General features: G+C 45.4%; 1 protein-coding gene across 1 annotated transcript; it reads right to left on the reverse strand.

The window, feature by feature from the left end:
• Positions 1-1,165: 1,165 nt before the first annotated feature.
• TOR2A (torsin family 2 member A) lies at positions 1,166-14,835 on the reverse strand. Its single transcript, XM_044306704.1, has 5 exons — positions 14,643-14,835; positions 12,935-13,200; positions 6,698-6,873; positions 5,267-5,394; positions 1,166-2,667 (listed from the first exon to the last, which is right to left on the reverse strand). Exons 1-5 carry the CDS (start codon positions 14,818-14,820, stop codon positions 2,423-2,425), a joined length of 993 nt encoding a protein of 330 aa, XP_044162639.1. The 5' UTR covers positions 14,821-14,835; the 3' UTR covers positions 1,166-2,422.
• Positions 14,836-18,426: the final 3,591 nt, after the last annotated feature.

Consider the following 18,426-nt stretch of genomic DNA (forward strand, 5'->3'; position numbering starts at 1 on the left):
GTAGTGGGAAGGGGAAAAAATAAAATAAAATTCCAAATAAGGTGAAATTAAAAAAAATAAAAAATAAATTCCTTCACCGTTGTACATGTTTTGTCCCTACGGCGTTCACTTTGCGGCAAAACTGACCTGTGCCCTTCGTTCTCTGGATCAGTATAATTACAACGATGCCACATATGTATAGTATTTTTTTGCAGAACAATGTGTAGTTTTTATTGATACTATTTGAGTGTGATTTTTTTTTAAGCAAATTTTATTTAAAAATTTGGGGTAAGAAGCGTTACATCATTTGCCACATTGGAAAAATATTTTTCTATATTTTAATAGTGCAGGCGTTCTCGGAAGCGTTGATGCCCATGATGTTTATATTTTTAATGATTTAAGTATTTATTTTTTTTATTCTGAGAAAACGGGCGATTTAAATTTTTATATATTTTTTTAATGTTTCTGTAGCCAGTCCAGAGGGCTACCACGTTCGCTATGTTTTTTTTTTAATTCAATATTACCATACTGCAAAGAAATAGTCTAGTATTATGTGTATTGCTGATTTCTTATGTAGGCCTGCCACCTGCTGGCCAACATAAGAATTGCAGCTCTAATATGCTAGGTCTCTTCAGAGAGACCCAGCCTATTAGAGTAAATTACTGGCATCCCCAATCCCCAAGCATGCGCGTCTTTAGAGGCCTTAGTCATGGCATCTAAAGGCTGTAATGACTGTGACCGCCAATAATGCTGATCATTAATTCGTGGTCCTCTGCTGTTTCAAACAGCAGAGACCCTCCGATCATGGCGCCCGCTGCATGCGTGAAACATCGCTCCAGCACTGTACATGTACGGCGCTGGTAGAGAATGAGATGAGATAAGGGACTTGCGAAAAGTCGGAAAAATAGTTGCAAATCCCTTTTTTGACCAGCCGTGCAACAATATTTAGTCACACAGCCAGTTTTGCACCGTGTTCAACAGTTGGGCGGAGCAGAGGGTTGTTGGGGGCCGAGCCAGTCTGTACCCATCTGTCTTTGTTTGCCCCACACATACTGAATGGAGCGTTAGTGCGTAACCACACCGGTCACTTCACACTAGTTTTCAATGCACGGCTGCAAATCTAGTGATCGGTAGGGTCCCAGCGACCATGCATTTGATTGGATGGGTGATGTTTTTTGTGGGATAACCCCTTTAAGGCACAAGATCATAAATTCATGAAATTCCAGGCTGCAGGTTAATATCATATTAGTCCCGTTTATATGAGAAGTGACTAAAATAAAAAGACCATTATCTGAAGGAACTGCTAACGGTCCGAAATATTTACAGCCGCCCCAAAGCAGAGCATTTCATTTTCCTTTCACAGAAAGTGAAGATAATTAAAGGGGTTGTCCGGCAGATTATGGCCAGTGATGGGCTGAATGCTTATTTCCCTGTGTATCAGGAGTGACCAGGAATCAGACACACAGGGGACCGGGAAGCACAGAAACAGGAGCGGTGAGAAGAGTATGACCGATTTTATTAATTATTTTACGCAGCCTTTTATTAAAAAATATTGAATCCACTGGACAACCTCTTTAAAATTTTATGGAGCTATTCTGGGTCTCCAGTTTCCCTAACTAACCTGGGAATCTAATATGTAGGACATATGAAAAGCAATAAAGCCAGGTACATAGAAAGGATCTTAAAAAGTAAGGGCTCAATGCACACGGCCGTATCCGCAAAATACGCATCCTGGCCGAGACAGCTGGAGCCACTCACTGGGTCACGTGCCGCACTGGTAATGGTCAGCGATTGGCTGCAGCAGTAACGAAAGGCCTCGTCAACAGGATGATCATATCCAGAGATCTGGGACCTGTGGAGCAATGACCCTGATTTAGGGCTGTGTGAACCCGGTCTGTGACTGTAAGGCCGTGTTCACACGAAGCCGATTCGCTGCAGATTTGCCATCACGGATTTTAGGGCGGCAAATCTGCAGCGTTGTACAATACCAGCAAAGTGGATGGGATTTTCCGAATTCAAAGCCACACGCTCCACAAACGGACCTGTGCAGAATGTCAATTTATGCTGCGGATCTCACCCTTTGCAATGGAGAGGGTGAGATCTGCTGGCCAGATTAGAACTCTGCCTAAAGCAGGTGCACTTTGTAATGCACATAAAACATCCACCCAGAAACAGCGCCTCTCTCGTGTATGGGTTGTGACTGGTATTGCAGCTTAGCCCAATTCACTAGAATAGAGATGAGATGCAATACCATCCACAACCCACAGACACACAACCCCTATAAGCAGCCTGGTCAATCATAATGCATGAAGAACGGAGTCTGTACTTGTCAAACCACCGCTATGTGATGCTCCATTTCCAGTAATGGACAGGTTGAGGTTGCTCCGGAGAAGAAGAATTGTCTCTACTTTCGTGTTCGTCTTATTCCGGCCCGATGCAGCTTTCATAAATAGTAGTTGATTCTGAAGGTCACAGTTTTGCAGCCGGTGGACGAGAAAACGTTCTCGCCTTCAGGGAAATAAATCAGGTTGCTGGCTACCAAGTGTACCACGTCTTCCTCCGATGCCAGCCCCATCTGCTCCAGCTCGGTGCGCACACAGTGCCGGACGTGGTTGGGACGCAGAGGTAAAAAAGGCACAATGACATCGATGAGATTCTGCTTAATGATCTCAGACTGCCAGAAGCCATCTAGAAGACACAGAAGAGTTAGAGACGTGGTCCACAAGAGGTAGGGTATTCCATTTTAATGGGGGCTTGTCTTACCTCGCTAGGATATGCCACCAATGTCTGATAGCTGAAGGTCCTCAGAGGTGGGACCTGCAGACCTCTCTAAAACTGAGTCCACAATGTGAAGCAGAGAGGGCTGCACATGCGCGGCCGCCCTCCATTGATTTCTATGGGAGTGCCATTTTCGGAAAGTTAAACCCATAGAAATAAATGGGAAGAGCACCGCACAAGCGTAGCCCTGCTTCATCCACTTCTAAGGGCCTGATGAAAATAGCCGAGCCAGCACAGAAATAAATGGAGGGTGCGCGCGGTCTGCTCTCCTTCACTTTGCGGGTTCCGTTCTAGAGATAGGCGAGGGTCCCAGAGACAGATTAGACATCGGTAGCCTATCCTAGCGATAAGCCACCAATGTATTAGGTGAGACAACCCCTTTAATCCTTTCCTTTCACAAATAGGTTAAGCGTGTAGGCAAATGTTTGCATTTTTACAATTTAAAAAAACCTAAGGTAAACATTCAAATGTCTTTCTTCTACCAAGGGAAAATAAAATAAAAATAAAAAAGTTAAAAACGTGCGGTCAATCCGCCTCAATTGGTGCGGATTTTACTAAGTGAATGAAGAAAATCCGGTCAGGAAAAATAAAATAAATTGACATGCATCGTGTGCATTGAGAATTTTAAAAATTCTCATAGAATACAATGTACATGACCTACGGTGCGGATTTGTCACACACAATCCTGATCGTGTGCATTCAGCCTAAGGGTAAATGCACACATTCAGGATTTATCTGCGGACAATGCCCATCAATTGGTGCAGATTTGCATGCCGATTTTACTCTCCCATTGAGCTGAACGTTGAAAATCCAGACAGGAAAATGAAAATAAATTGACATGCTGCGGATTTTAAAATCCATGTGGAAAAAAATCCACATTGCGTGCTTGAGAATTTAAAATTCTCATAGAATGCTATGTACATTACCTACGGTGCGGATTTTCCGCACGCAATCCTGATCGTGTGCATTTACCCTAAAACGGTTCTCAGGCAGTTTGATAATGACTGCCTAAGCTTAGGACAGGCCATCAATGTGAGATCGATGGGGTTTTGAGCGCTCCAGCCGATCAGCTTTTGGAAGGGGCCTGTGATGTCATGTTTAGGGTTGAGCAAATCTGGTTTGGATTTCTGTATCCAAACACTTCGTTAGGAATATCGGCTCCGTCCTACTGTGAAATGTTTTGCCTCCGCAGAGGTCTTTCCGAAGTTGCAGAAAATATCGATATCACGTGACACTTCGTTTATTCTCAAAAATTACTGTACAAAAATACAAAGCCGGACTCTGTTTCATGCCCCAATAACGAAGTAGAGTCCAGCTTCGTATTTTGATACAGTAATTTATGCAAGTGTGAAACAGGTCCTTAGTCCCATTCAAGTGGACGTGATTAAAGGCTATGGCCACCGTTGGGGCTTTTTTTTTTTTATCACTGCATTTTACTTATTTTGGGGCAGAAAATATATTTTTCTCAATCAGTATTTATTAAAAATTGTCAATAGTTTTTGTTCTACAGACCATTTCTTGCTGCTTTACAGTGAGCTGCTCTGATGGCTCAATGTGTAGTCCTTATCTGGACTTTCCAGATAGCTCAGAAACACTCAGTGAAATTCTCACCAGTTTGATAAGAATATGGTTTAAAGAGTAACTAAACCTTTATATGAACTTTTAATATGTTGTCCCTAATAAAACTTTTTCTAATATACTTAGTCAATTTAGTATTTTTATTATACTTTTACTTCCCTAAGGCGCACCATTCACTGGTGCACTTAAAACTCTGTTCTCTGTACACCGCTGACAGCTCAGCGGTGTACGGAGTACGGACTGTGAAATTTATGAATGGGGCCCGGGCATAGTGAGTACTGGCAGGAGCACACATTGCTGCTCCTGCCCGTGCTCCCCAGAGGATTACTAACTCCTGGCATAGCACATAGGTATGTTGTACCCATGTACTAAGCCAGGATTAGCAGAGCGGGGCAGGCTCCTGCTTCGCTAAGCTACAAGCTGACATGCAGTTTTCTTAGCTTAGCAAGCAGAAGCATGGCTCCGCTCAGCTAATCCTGGCATAGTACATGGGTACAGGGTACCCATGTGCTATGCCAGGAGTTAGTAATCCTCCAGGGGGCACGGGCAGGAGCAGCAGTGTGTGCGCCTGCCTGTACTCCGTACACCGCTGAGCTGTTTTAAGTCCACAGGGAATGGTGCACTTTAGGGAGGTAAAAGGGTCATTAAAAATACAAAATTGATTAATAAAGTATATCAGAAATTGTTTTATTAGGGCATTAGGGACATCATATAAAAAATTGTAATAAAAGTTTAGTTACTCTTTAAAACGACTGTTTATGACCAGTCAGGAGTTCAGAGAAGACTAACAAAGACCAATTTAAAAAAAATATATATATTTTTCATCTAAAATGTGCAAAATAAAAAAAATACTTATCACCTACTGTGTGGCTGCTCTCATAGTTTATGAAAACAGGAAAATAACTGCCCCCATATATAACATTATACTCACGCTCTTGGTCGGCCAGCACAGCTTTGGTTAAAGCAGGCACCACATCATTGAGCTGAATCTCCTCTCTGTCCTTGCGCTCTCTCCAGAAATTCAGCGCTACGTTATTAATGGCTTCTCCTCCCGAATTACTGCACAAAAAGGAGACAAAAAGATGCTAAATTCTCATCGCCATCTGCTGTAAAGTTCAATACAACCTACGGTTTTCAGTTATACACCTGGGGTTTAGGGTCCCAAACAGTGGCGTACATAGAGAAGTAAGGGCCCCATAGCAAGGATCAAACCAGGCCCCCCACACAGGACAGAAGGGTTTCTGCCTAAACCCCTTTCAGTAACCCTTGGGCCAGCTTGCCACTGCTTCATTTGCTAAAAGTTGTTCCTTTAGACTAGGGTGGAGTCCTGACCAAGTTTTCACCCCCAGTAGAAGAGTTGATAATCCCAACTAAGACTGGGCCACCGCTTGCCCTGGGCCCCATAGCAGTCGCATGGTCTGCCGCTATGGTAGTTACGCCCCTGCTCCCAAACCTGCTTATAGGAAACTCATCCATCCCCACAAAAGATAGTGAATGAATATCGATCTTACCGAGAGAGGAGCCCAGGACTCTTCACTAGTGGCAACAGGAGTCCGGCCAATGAAGCCAAGGTTGGTACACCTCCCTTCACATCGGGCACAAGCACACTGAAATGAAGATTACCCTTGGCTTCACAGGTGTGGTGCTCATATAGCGGATGCTGCTGGAGAAGAGTCCTGGACTCTTCTCCAAGTACATTCGATATTCATTTACTATTGGGGGGTTTGCTATGAGCAAATTTGTGACCCTAAACCCCGGTTTGCATAATAGAAATCTGGTGGTTTAGTGGCCCCCAAACCAGGTAAAAGATTGCCTTTAAAGGGGTTGTGCAAAAATTGTGGAAGGTGGTTATAAGAGTCTTGGCCAAACCTGTATAGGAAAGCTTACTTATCTGCTTCCCAGTGCGATGCTCTACTGGGCTCCCTCGAGGTCAACATCCAGTTTGACACCGCCGCAGCCAATCACTGGCCACGGCAATGACCGGCTCCCCTTACATCATGACAAATGGTCACATAACACAAGGGGATCCAGTCTCTGCCATGGCCACTAATTGGCTGCAGGCAATGTCAAATCGGATGGTTTCAGCGAGGGATCTCAGCGGATTACTGCAGGCCTGGAGGAGAAGGAGCAGGAAGCCAGCGCCGGGGAAGCAGGTAGGTAAGCTTCCCTTTACAGATCCGGGAAAGTGGAGAGGGGTGGTTTGCCAAACCGACCTCCGTTCTTGCACAACAGCCGTACAGATTGCCAGTATGATATCGGACGTCCCTGTGGTCTCTGGCTCTAGGCTCTGTTCAACGACTAACCATGCAATGGCCGATTAGTAGCTGGAGGTCATTCAGTGTACAGGAGACCGTGTCTTTACCTTACAAACACAAATATGGCCTTCTTGTAGTTGGAACCAAAGACGACCCAAGAAGGACCCAGGAAGGGGGTAATAACGTCAATCAACCCTGGATGCATCTTATCCATCTCCTCGAACAAAAACATGGAGCGGCTGCAGGCAGTGAGGTTCCCCTGGATCCAGAGCTTCAGGTCTTCCTGTGGAATCACAATACGATGAGACCAAAACATATATATCTGGGCATCCTACATAGGGTCTATACCGGGGTGCATTGTCACAACTCTATATTTCAAGGGGCCGCAAAAAAAAAAAAAAAAAAAAAGTCGATCAACTCTCGTTTGCATGAGCCTATTACGCAGGCCAATGTAAAGTGATTGGGGAGGAACGATCATCATCACAGTCATTCCTCCTTCAGTTCTATTGATTATCGGTAGCACATCTCTGACTGCATAGAGAGATGTGCGGCACGATTATACCAGGCAGATATCAGGAATGAGCGTTCCTATGAACACTTGTTCCCAGTCATTGACCTGAATATCTCGCAGTGTAATAGAGGTTTACAGGGAAAAATGCATTTTTAACAAGTTCTTGCACCATGGCCCCTGATACCGAAGAGTTAAACTTACCTGCTCTCCGCCGATTCGGTCCTCCACACTGCCCCCGCTGCCTCCATCCTCCGGTCCCCGCGCTGTTTGGCCATGGTCACATGCAGCTCTCCAGCCAATCACTGGCTTCAGAGGTGATGTGGCCCACAAGCAGCGTGTCACTGCTGAAGCCAGTCATGTGACCATGGCCATGCACTGACAGGCGTGAAAGTGCAGGAACCGGAGGCCTGGGCGGCATGAAGCAGGTAAGTGAATCTTCTGGTTCAGGGGCCGTGCTGCAGGAACGCGTTAAGTCATTTGTACAGGAAAAGTGGCGACATTTCCTTCCCGTCTCCTTATCATAAATCAGCGATTTCGTTCACTGCAGAGGACGGCGCTCACTGGTTATTACCACCTCCTGCCAGTTACAGGCGCCATGCAATAACCAGTAAGCATTTTCCCTTACTAGTGGGGAAAGTGCTTATTGGTTAACACTTTAATAACCAGGCCTGAACAGACACTTTTTTTTTTTGTGATTTAGCGCATGTGGTGGTTCCAATGGTTGTAACTTTTTTATGTGTTGGGACTACCAAAATAATTTTTGCAACAATTTTTCACTTGACACATAGGGCCTAATAATTTATTTTTTTAGTTCTATTTGGGGGGGGGGGGAACCTGTACAAAACATTTTTAAAAAGTATATTTTCTTTTTCAAACTTTAGCTCCTTATTCTTTAAATATGCAAACTGCCACCAAAATAAATTATAATTAGTTCCCTATTTTGTGTTTGTCGTTTTGTTATATAATGATTATAGTTTCATGTGAATGGGGCGATAATGGTGACGGTTTTGGTTGGTGTGGGTGTTTTTTTTTTTAGTTTTTCCTATTTTATCTTTTTTAACTTAATTTTTAATATATTTATGCTACAAATAATATCCCCCAAGAGGTTATAGAAAAACCATTGGGGGACACCATTGGGGGACACCATTGGGGGATATTAAAATAATAAGTTATAAACCAATTATAAAAAAATACAATAAAATATTATATAGAATACAAAAAAAAGGAAAAAGTGAAAAACAGAGTGTCTGTTTTTCACTTTTTCCTTTTTTTTGTATTCTATATAATATTTTATTGTATTTTTTTATAATTGGTTTATTACTTATTATTTTAATATAGTTTTGCCACATAATGCGTCTCCCAAAGGATCATAAAAAGAATGTTGGGGGGACAATGAACACTTTTTCTTCTTTTATTTGTATTTTATTATTGTTTATTTTTTTTAAATTTTCTATAATGATTTTTAAATACAGTACTGATCAAAAGTTTAAGACCACTTGATAAATGGCAAAAAAATCCTATTTAGCATGGCTGGATCTTAACAAGGTTCCAAGTAGAGCTTCAACACGCAACAAGAAGACCAAACATTTTTTGAGCATTACATTTAATGAAAACAGCGACTGAAAAAACTGAAACCGGCTGTTTTTCAGCTGATCAAAAGTTTAGGACCACATGCCTTTAAAAGGCCAAATCTGTGCAAAGATGTGGATTCATTGTCAATGTCTGTCAGGTAGTCACACGCTGTGATGGCAAAGGCAAAAAAACTCTCCCTTTTTGAACGTGGTCGGGTTGTTGAACTGCATAAGCAGGGTCTCTCACAGCGCGCCATCGCTGCTGAGGTGGGACGCAGTAAGACAGTCATCTGGAATTTCTTAAATGATCCTGAGGGTGACCCTGCTTTCACACCTGAGCGTTTCTCAAACGCGCGTTTTACGCGTGTTTTTGTCGCGCATTTTTTTGCAATAGTAAACGCGCGTTTGACGCGCGTTTGTGTGATCGACTGCAGTGTCCTATGGCCACAAACACGCGTCAAAACGCCCCAAAGAAGCTCAAGAACTTGATTATGCGTCGGGCGTTTTACAGCGCGATCGTACACGCTGTAAAACGCCCAGGTGAGAACCATTCCCATAGGGAAGCATTGGTTTTCATGTGTTGAGCGTTTTACAGCGCGTTTGAACGCGCTGTAAAACGCTCAGGTGTGAACTTAGGGTTATGGAACAAAAAGGTCAAGTGGAAGACCCAAATTTTTTTTATCAGCACTGAGCCGGAGGATCCAATTGGCTGTCCGTCAAGACACTGGACGATCCTCGACCTAAATTAAGGCCCTTACTGGTGCTGACTGCAGCCCCATAACCATCAGACGGCATCTGAGACTGAAGGGCTTCAAAAACAAAAAACGTCTTCAAAGACCTCGTCTCCTTGAACGCCACAGAACTGCTCGTTTGGACTTTGCAAGAGAGCACCAAGCATGGGACATTCAAAGGTGGAAGAAAGTTTTAGTCTCCGATGAGAAAAAAATGTAACCTTGATGGTCCTGATGGTTTCCACGTTACTGGCATGACAAGCAGATCCCACCTGAGATGTTTTCTACGCACCACAGTGGAGGGGGCGCCATGATGGTCTGGGGTGCTGTTTCCTTCAGTGGAACAATGGAGCTTCAGGAAGTGCAGGGGCGTCAAACGGCCGCTGTCTATGTCCAGATGTTGCAGAGAGCATTCCTCATGACTGACGGCCCTCGTCTGTGTGGTAACGACTGGGTTTTTCAACAGGACAACGCTCCAGTACACAATGCCCGCAGGACAAGGGACTTCTTCCAGGAGAATAACATCACTCTTTTGGCCCATCCTGCGTGTTCCCCTGATCTAAATCCAATTGAGAACCTTTGGGGATGGATGGCAAGGAAAGGTTACAGAAATGGACAACAGTTCCAGACAGTAGATGGCCTTCGTGCGGCCGTCTTCACCACTTGGAGAAATGTTCCCACTCACCTCATGGAAACGCTTGCATCAAGCATGCCGAAACAAATTTTGGAAGTGATAAACAATAACGGCGGAGCTACTCATTACCGAGTTCATGTTTGGAAGTTGGATTTCTGTTTTTGGGGGTTTAGTTTTTTTTTTTTGGAGGTGTGGTCCTAAACTTTTGTTCAGCTGAAAAACAGCCTGCTTCAGTTTATTTGTTGTTTTCATTAAATTGAATGCTCAAAAAATGTTCTGTCTCACTCCCATCTCTTCTTGTTGCATGTTGAAGCTCTACTTGGAACCTTGCTAAGATCCAGCCGTGCTAAATAGGATTTTTTGCAATTTTTCAAGTGGTCTTAAACTTTCGATCAGGACTGTATATTTTTGCCACATAATGTGTCCCCCAAGGGATCATTAAAAGACTTTTAGGGGACAGTGAACACTTTTTATTTGCAGGGACACAGACTTTTTTCCACTGTAACTGGGGCACCCAAAAGGAGCAGTTACGGGGAAACCAGCCTGCTGTGGGGGCATTGTACACAGGCAGAGCTCTGCACTCCTCTGCCCCCAAGCTGGGTCCATCCTGCACAGCGCGCCGCTCACCTATTTGAGGAGAACTGATGCACTGCTTCTGCCTTCTCCTCGGCTCCCCCGCTGTCACTGACAGCCGGGGACCCGTCCTGCTCCTGCTACAGTGCGGGAGCAGGAGCTGTAATGCTCCATCGTGCGGTGCTGCGGCCAGAAACACAGCCGATTGCACAAATCCTCTATAGATTGATGCATCTATGGCAGCTTCTGGGAGTCACAATCCTTACTGGCTGCCCTGTAGATTCGTCAGTGGACTTCAGGCGGACATTTATGACAGTCCAGTGGACTCCAGACTCTCATAAATCACCTGCACCCGTACACGAGATAGAATTACTCCATTCACACAGCTCTGTGCCTCACAAAGTAAATGAAGACTAATCGCTGCCCAATTTCCAGCCTTCAACGCCCCTTACTCACCCATACCTCGCCTGTAACATACAGATGTAGCAGGGTTAGCACCCCAGCTCTCAACTCAAATGTCTTATCTCATCTCGTTATCTTGAGACAAAAGCCACTGAAAAGCAATTGAAGGCGTTTGCTCAGATTAGATAACACAACTCAGGAGTCAGGAGTGCTAAATCTACTCCATCCGTACTTACAGTCCTGAAGTTACGTGGATCATCCTCCCACGAACGCCCCTCTTCTGAAAATCCAGGTTTCGTCTTATGACAGTGCTGTCACAGCGATCTGCGGCGGCATGGGCTGCCGGCTGATCGCAATGTAACCTGACGCTTTTATACGTCGAGTTACAGATAAGAGCCTACCGCCGCGATGTAGAAAGTCGTGCGGCGGTAGGCAAGTGGTTAAAATAAAGATTTGAAGGCATTATCACAGGAGGTAATTTATTATTAGATATATGCCAATTTTTGGCGGATATCTGTCACAGATTCAGTCTCAAAGTGTATTTGTGGCCGAATCTGCGCCAGGTCTAAAAAAGGGGGCATAGCGTGGGCAGGGAAGGGGGCTGGCAGGCCCTTCTCATCATTTTCTATGCCTATTTTAGCCGCAGAAAATGATCTAAATGCAAGCCAGCAAGGAAGTTGGCACGGATTTAGGCCGGCAGTGGGTGCACCCAAGTTATGCAGAGGCTGGCGGCTCTACATAACTTAGGTGCATCATGCGCCAGCGCAAGGGGCATTAAAGGGGTTGCCTCATCACAGACAATGGGGGTATATATCACTAGGATATGCCCCATTGTCTGATAGGTGCGGGTCCCACCGCTGGGACCCGCACCTATCTCCTAAACGGAGCCCCGAAAGTGTTAAGTGTGGAGGACGCACTGCGCATGCGCCCTCCATTCATTTTCTATGGGGCCGATGAAAATAGTCGAGTGCTATACATACAAGTGAATGGGAGTGGTGGCTGGTCATTCACTTCTATGGGGAGCATGCTTAGTGGTTGCCATCGCGGGGCTCCGTTCCCGATATAGGTGCAGGTCCCAGCGGTGTGACTCGCACCTATAAAGACAATAGGGGCAAATCCTAACGATATGTCCCCATTGTCTGTGATGAGACAACCCCTTTAAGACCGCTGTATAAACGACCCAAACATTGTCTTACATTTCTTTCCATATCCCATTCACTGCAATGGGAAGGAAAAAATTAAAATAAAACTCTTGTTTCTAATGTTTTTATCAGGTTTTTTTTTTTAGTTTTTTTTTTGCAGGACAGAAAAGCACTGTTACATTATTCTACCCTGAAAAAAAAATACACAGTATGCACTTTTGAACTATGTCTGCCCAGTTATAGGCTATGGGTACGTCAATTCTATACGTTTTTCTGCTTCCAAGTGTATCCGCTTGACGTACAACAAAAACGAAGTGTGAACCGCCCCTTAGATCTCTGCTTGCTGCCGGGGAATGGAACCATTCACCTAATACTTCCAATTACAACTTTGCTACCATGGTATACCGTCTTGGCAATTGTCTGCGAGCATCCGGACCACCTGTCTGCCCCATCTCCGATTGGATATGTGACAACCAGTAAGGCTGGCCATACACTTCAGACAGCTGTCAAACGATGGGCTATCTCCTCCCCACCCCCCCATCCACATACATGGTCGGTTAAGCGGGAATGTGTTCTGAATGGGGAGAAAGCTGCTGCCAGACTTCTCTGATGGCGGCTGATCTCCCCTGAGAACCAAAAAGAACGGAACGAGCACGCTGAAATCCAACAGCCCGACCCTTATCTCCACCGGCATCTGCCTTCGAGGGGAAGTCCATGAGGTGGTTGGCTGAAATCAGTGGATTCACTCGACATTTGTCCTATGTATATGGCGGTGCTCACCTTGTACTGATTGACGTTCTGGGCGTGCGGGAAGTGCAGGATGGGAGAGAAGCGATGGAGGTACGGACTCCGGTTTCCATCCCTGTACAGGTGTTTTACCAGCAGGGAACTCACAAATGTTTTACCGGTTCCACTCCAGCCGTGGAATGACAGCACCAGGGGCTTGCTGGGCCGCTCCGTCTCCACAAACGCCTTTACGGCCTTCACCAGTTGTTCCCTCACCAGGTGCTGCCCAAAAACATTACGGGCAAGATCACAATCCAATGCTGCAAAAAAACATAATAAAAAACTAAAATCAGATCACAAACCAATGCTGCAAAAAATAAAAAATAAATCAGATCACAATCCAACGCTGCAAAAAATATCGTAAAAAATAAAATAAAAAATCTGATCACAAACCAATGCTGCAAAAAACATGATAAAAAAAAAATCTAAATGACATTAAAAACCAAAACCAAATTAATATAAACTACTGCATGTGAATTCGGTGAAATTAAACATGTCCACCGCTGGAACGCCGGGCCCAAGGGGATATGCAAAGGACTACATTCTGACACCATTTATGTTCCCTGGCCAGGTTATTCCCAGATTTCCACCACTCACATTAACATGACCAAGGTTTCCTTTCAGAAGTTAAAGGGGGATCCCTCCCATTAAAGGGACTGTCATAGGACAAACTCTTATCCCTTATCCATAGGTTTGATCTTCAGGGGCCCCTGTGTTCTACGGGACATCAGAAATAGCATAGTACAAGCGCTCAGTCCCATGGCAGCGCGTATGAGTTACAAACATAAGAACCGGGCCCCCATTCTCATAATTTGCAGGAGCCCCAGCAGATCACTTATGGGACAACCTTTTTAAGGTACATATTTATTAGATTTTTTATGGCGCTTCTGTAATAAAAAATGGCTGCCGCCCCCTTTTTATTTATTTTTTATAACGGCCAGACAACCCCTATAATGACCCCCTCCCCCAATCCCCGAGCACTTCATATAGATTATACTGCTCCCTGGCCCCTGCGTCACTCCGCTGCATCTCCCCCGCCGCGTGGATCAAAACATCCGGTAACAGGGAGGGGGTATAGGCTGGTCCGATAGCAGGCCGCAACGGGGACGAGTGAATTCAGTGTGTGGGGGTTTCTAGGAAGTAGAAGTTATGTTCCAAAATTCGCACGGTTGTCCCTCTCCACAAGCCATAGTGACGTATAGTGACATCACATACTGTGACCCGACCCAAACCGCAGGGTCTAGAGACACGGGTGACATCACTATGTGCTCTGCGGGGGCAGTGTATTATAGCTATAGCCCAGGGGTCCGCAACCAGCTGTTTGGAAACTACAACTCACAGAATTCTTCCTTCCACTTACAAGAACAGCTGAGTAAGTTTGCATGCTGGGAGTTGTAGTTTCATAGTAGCGGGAGTGCGGAAGGCTGCTGATTCCTACTATAGCCCATGCTGCTGGCGGAGTATTCAGGAGCAGGGTGGTCAGACACAATGTCCTGCGAGGACTGGAGCACCAGCAGGAACCCAGACAGGAGGGGCCATGTCAGGTCCCCAGGGGTGGTCTCCAGTACAGGACAACCCCTTTAATATAGAAAGATGTGGGAAGTTCCCAGTGCATCATTCAGAGGTCAGGCCCTCCCCTCAGCAGCCTGGACATAAAATACACAAAATGACATCATACTCCCAGGCATGACGTCACACTCACCATTAAGATCCGGCCTGAAGCCGCACTCGCAGGAGTTGTACAGGTTACAGGGAAGGGCAGGGAGTTCCCAGCATCCTCCGCCGCCCAGACCGACCAGGAGCAGCAGGACTAAGCTGCCCGCCATTCCCACCTGCCCCGCAGCATGACGGGAATCACACAACACGTGTAACCCTACCATAACATGACCTCAGAGCTGCCGGTGACATCACAGTCATGTGATCACGTCAGCTGACTTACCCCGCTGTAAGCGGAAGAAGCGTGCTATAGTAGGAGCGCCATCTGCTGGCGGCTAGGAGCTCTGCAGCAGTGTCATCTCAGCCATGAGCCATGGTGCCAAGGTTGTTTTTTATTTTAGTTTTTTTTTTAAGAGGCCACAACCTGTAAATTGCCACGAGTGTAAGGCTGTATTCACATGGAATATTTTGTCTGTGACAGAAATCCCCTGCATATGCCACAGCAGAAACCGCTTGCGCTTAGGGTTGTGGGGACGTGGCTTAACACAGGTGTTAAGTTGCTGTCATACTGTGGCTCCCAATAACAGACATCCCAACCTGCAAAAACTCATTTCAGGGAGGTGCACTTCTCATTTCAGGGAGGTTTTATTTTTATTTTTTTTTCCCGAACTTTTTATTACATTTTCCAAACATATGAAGTATCTGCACACTTTGCTCTATGGTGTGGAGGACCGGGCTCATTACCCTGCCCCAAATTATCATATTTATATATATGATTAAAGCATCCAGGGGGTGTGAATTTAACACTGGGGTAAATAATATAATTAAAATGGAGGGTTAAATGTGTAAATGTATTTTAAAAAAAAATGCATCTCTCTCAATAGTTATATAGCTACTGAATGAGACAGAAGGGATGCCTTTAACATATATATCTCCTTGAGAAGCCAATTTGACCCTAAAGGGTTAATTCAACCTGTAATCTAAACTCTGTCCTGTCACTTCTCTTATCTCTCTGCTCTGCTATCTGACTGAGATAAACCTTTCCGGGAGATATTGTTTCACATGCGGGTGTCAGGGAGCCGCTATCTAATAGCGGGAGACTCCCTGAACCTCCGGGAGAGTTGAGATCCCTGCAATAATATTAATGCCCGCATTAATAGTGCCTCTCAGAATTAAAGGGGTTCTGCACTTTGTTTAAACTGATGATCAGGGATGGTCAGTTCGCAGTGTTCGCCAACGAACACATGCGGGCTGCCATCTTGACTCACCCGTCCGGCGATGCACAGGTAAGCCCTTACCTGTGCCTGTGACGGGAGCCGGTGTGAAATCAAATGCGGTCACTGAGAGCAGGCAGTTCCGAGAACAGCCGCCGGGGCCTTCATCGGGCTGTTCTCGGAACTGCCTGCTCCCGGTGACCGCATTTGATTTCAGACCAGCACAGGTAAGGGCTAACCTGTGCATCGCCGGACGGGTGAGTCAAGATGGGAGCCCGCATGTGTTCGTTGGCGAACTGACCATCACTGCTGATGATCTATGCTCTGGATAGATCATCATCATCTGACTGGTGCGGTTCCGACACCCGGGACCCCCGCCGATTAGCTGTTTGAGAAGGCAGCAGCGCTCCAGCAGAACCGCGGCCTTCTCACTGTTTTAGATCATCGGTTTAAACAAACTGCAGAACCCCTTTAATATTTCCCCCAATAATATTAATGCCTCAATTAGTGAGTGAGAATAATGCCCCCCATTAGTGTCCACCAGGAAGAATACTGCCCTCCTTTAGTGTGCCCCTGTAGGAATAATGCCCCCATTAGTGCCCCCAGTAAGAATAATGCCACCTGTTAGTGCGCCCAGTAAGAACAATGCCACCCATTAGTGCACCCCAGGAAGAATAATGCCCCCATTAGTGCGCCCCAGTGAGACTAATGCCCCCCATTAGTGTCCACCAGGAAGAATACTGCCCTGCTTTAGTGTGCCCCAGTAAATATAATGCTCCCATTAGTGCCCCCAGTAAGAATAATGCCCCCAATTAGTGCCCCCCAGTAAGAGTAATGGCCCCATTAGTGCCCCCATTAAAAATAATGCCTCCATTAGTGCCCTCCTGTAAGAATAATACCCCCGTTAGTACCCCCCAGTAAGATAAATAAATGAATAAGGCCCCTATGAATGATAAAGAAATTAATAAGGCCCCTATTAGTGCCCCCAGTAAGAATAATGCCCCCAAAGGAATAATGCCCCACATTAGGGCCCCATAAGAATAATACCCCATTAGTGACCCCAGTGAGAATAATGCCCCCATTAGTGTCCACCAGGAAGAATACCGCCCTCCTTTAGTGTGCCCAGTAAGAATAATGCCACCCATCAGTGCCCCCAGTAAGAATAATGCCACCCATTAGTGCGCCCCAGTAAGAATTAGGCTACTTTCACACTCACATTTGGTGTGGATCAGTCTGGTATCTGCACAGACAGATCCGCACCAATAATGCAAACGCTTGTATCCGTTCATAACGGATCCGTTTGCATTATTCATAAAAAAAAAGTCTAAGTCAAAAACGGATCCGTCTTGACTTACATTTAAAGTCAATGGGGGACGGATCCGCTTTCAATTGCACCATATTGTGTTAGTGAAAAAACACATTGTAGGTCAGGACGGATCCGTTTGGCTCCGCATAGTCAGACGGACATCAAAATGCTGCAAGCGGCGTTTTAGTGACTGTCTAAAAAACGCTACGGAGACCAAACGCAGCCAAACTGATGCTTTCTGAACAGATCCTTATCCATTCAGAATGCATTGGGGCTAAACTGATCCGTTTTGGGCCTTTTGTGAGAGCCCTGAAACGGATCTCATAAGCGGACCCAGAAATGCCAGTGTGAAAGTAGCCTAATGCTCCCATTAGTGCCCCCTTCTCTGCTTCTGCCCCCCCCCCCCAAAAAAGCACTCACCTCCTCCATTTGCTTGCGCTGCTGTGAATGTAAAGGGCTGCACTAATGAGCATTTTACAATGGAAGCGCTCATTGGTAAGGCCCCTTTCACACGGGCGTTGCGGATTGGGGCCGGATGCGTTCAGGGAAAATGGTGCGATTTTGACACTAAAACAAGTCAGTTTTCACTGCGATTGCGTTCCATGTTTGCGTTTTTTCAGCGCGGGTGCAAAACATTGTAATGCGTTTTGCACGCTCGTGAGAAAAATCGGCATGTTTGGTACCCAAACCCGAACTTCTTCACAGAAGTTCGGGCTTGGGATCGGTGTTCTGTAGATTGTATTATTTTCCCTTATAACATGGTTATAAGGGAAAATAATAGCATTCTGAATACAGAATGCATAGTACAATAGCGCTGGAGGGGTTAAAATAAATAAGTAATTAGTAATGATCTTTTACCATGGTGATGGATCATGTGACGGACCATGTGATGAACGTAGTGACGTCACCACAGGTCCTTTTCCTGCAATCAGCAAAGAAAGAAGACAGAAGAGAAGCCGGGCTGCGCGATCAAGTGGACTAAGGTGAGTTAAATTATTATTGTTATTTTTTTAACCCCTCCAGCGCTATTGTACTATGCACTCTGTATTAAGAATGCTATTATTTTCCCTTATAACCATGTTATAAGGGAAAATAATAATGATCGGGTCTCCATCCCGAACGTCACCTAGCAACCGTGCGTGAAAATCACACTGCATCCGCAGTTGCTTGCGATTTTCAAGCAGCCCCATTCACTTCTATGGGGCCTGCGTTGCGTGAAAAACGCAGAATATAGAACATGCTGTGATTTTCACGCAACGCACAAGTGATGCGTGAAAATCACTGCTCATGTGCACAGCCCCATAGAAATG

This window comes from Bufo gargarizans, chromosome 9 (genome assembly GCF_014858855.1).
Source record: "Bufo gargarizans isolate SCDJY-AF-19 chromosome 9, ASM1485885v1, whole genome shotgun sequence".
NCBI lineage: Eukaryota > Metazoa > Chordata > Amphibia > Anura > Bufonidae > Bufo > Bufo gargarizans.

What these genes read in the sequence shown, in the direction of transcription:
- TOR2A (XM_044306704.1), bottom strand. Translation starts at nt 14,820, where the DNA reads ATGGTAGGGTTACACGTGTTGTGTGATTCCCGTCATGCTGCGGGGCAG. An exon ending in AGAACGTCAATCAGTACAAG is followed by an intron (nt 6,874 to 12,934) that starts GTGAGCACCGCC and finishes GTGATTCCACAG; the next exon opens with GAAGACCTGAAGCTCTGGAT. An exon ending in TGTGCTGGCCGACCAAGAGC is followed by an intron (nt 2,668 to 5,266) that starts GTGAGTATAATG and finishes TGTGTCTTCTAG; the next exon opens with ATGGCTTCTGGCAGTCTGAG.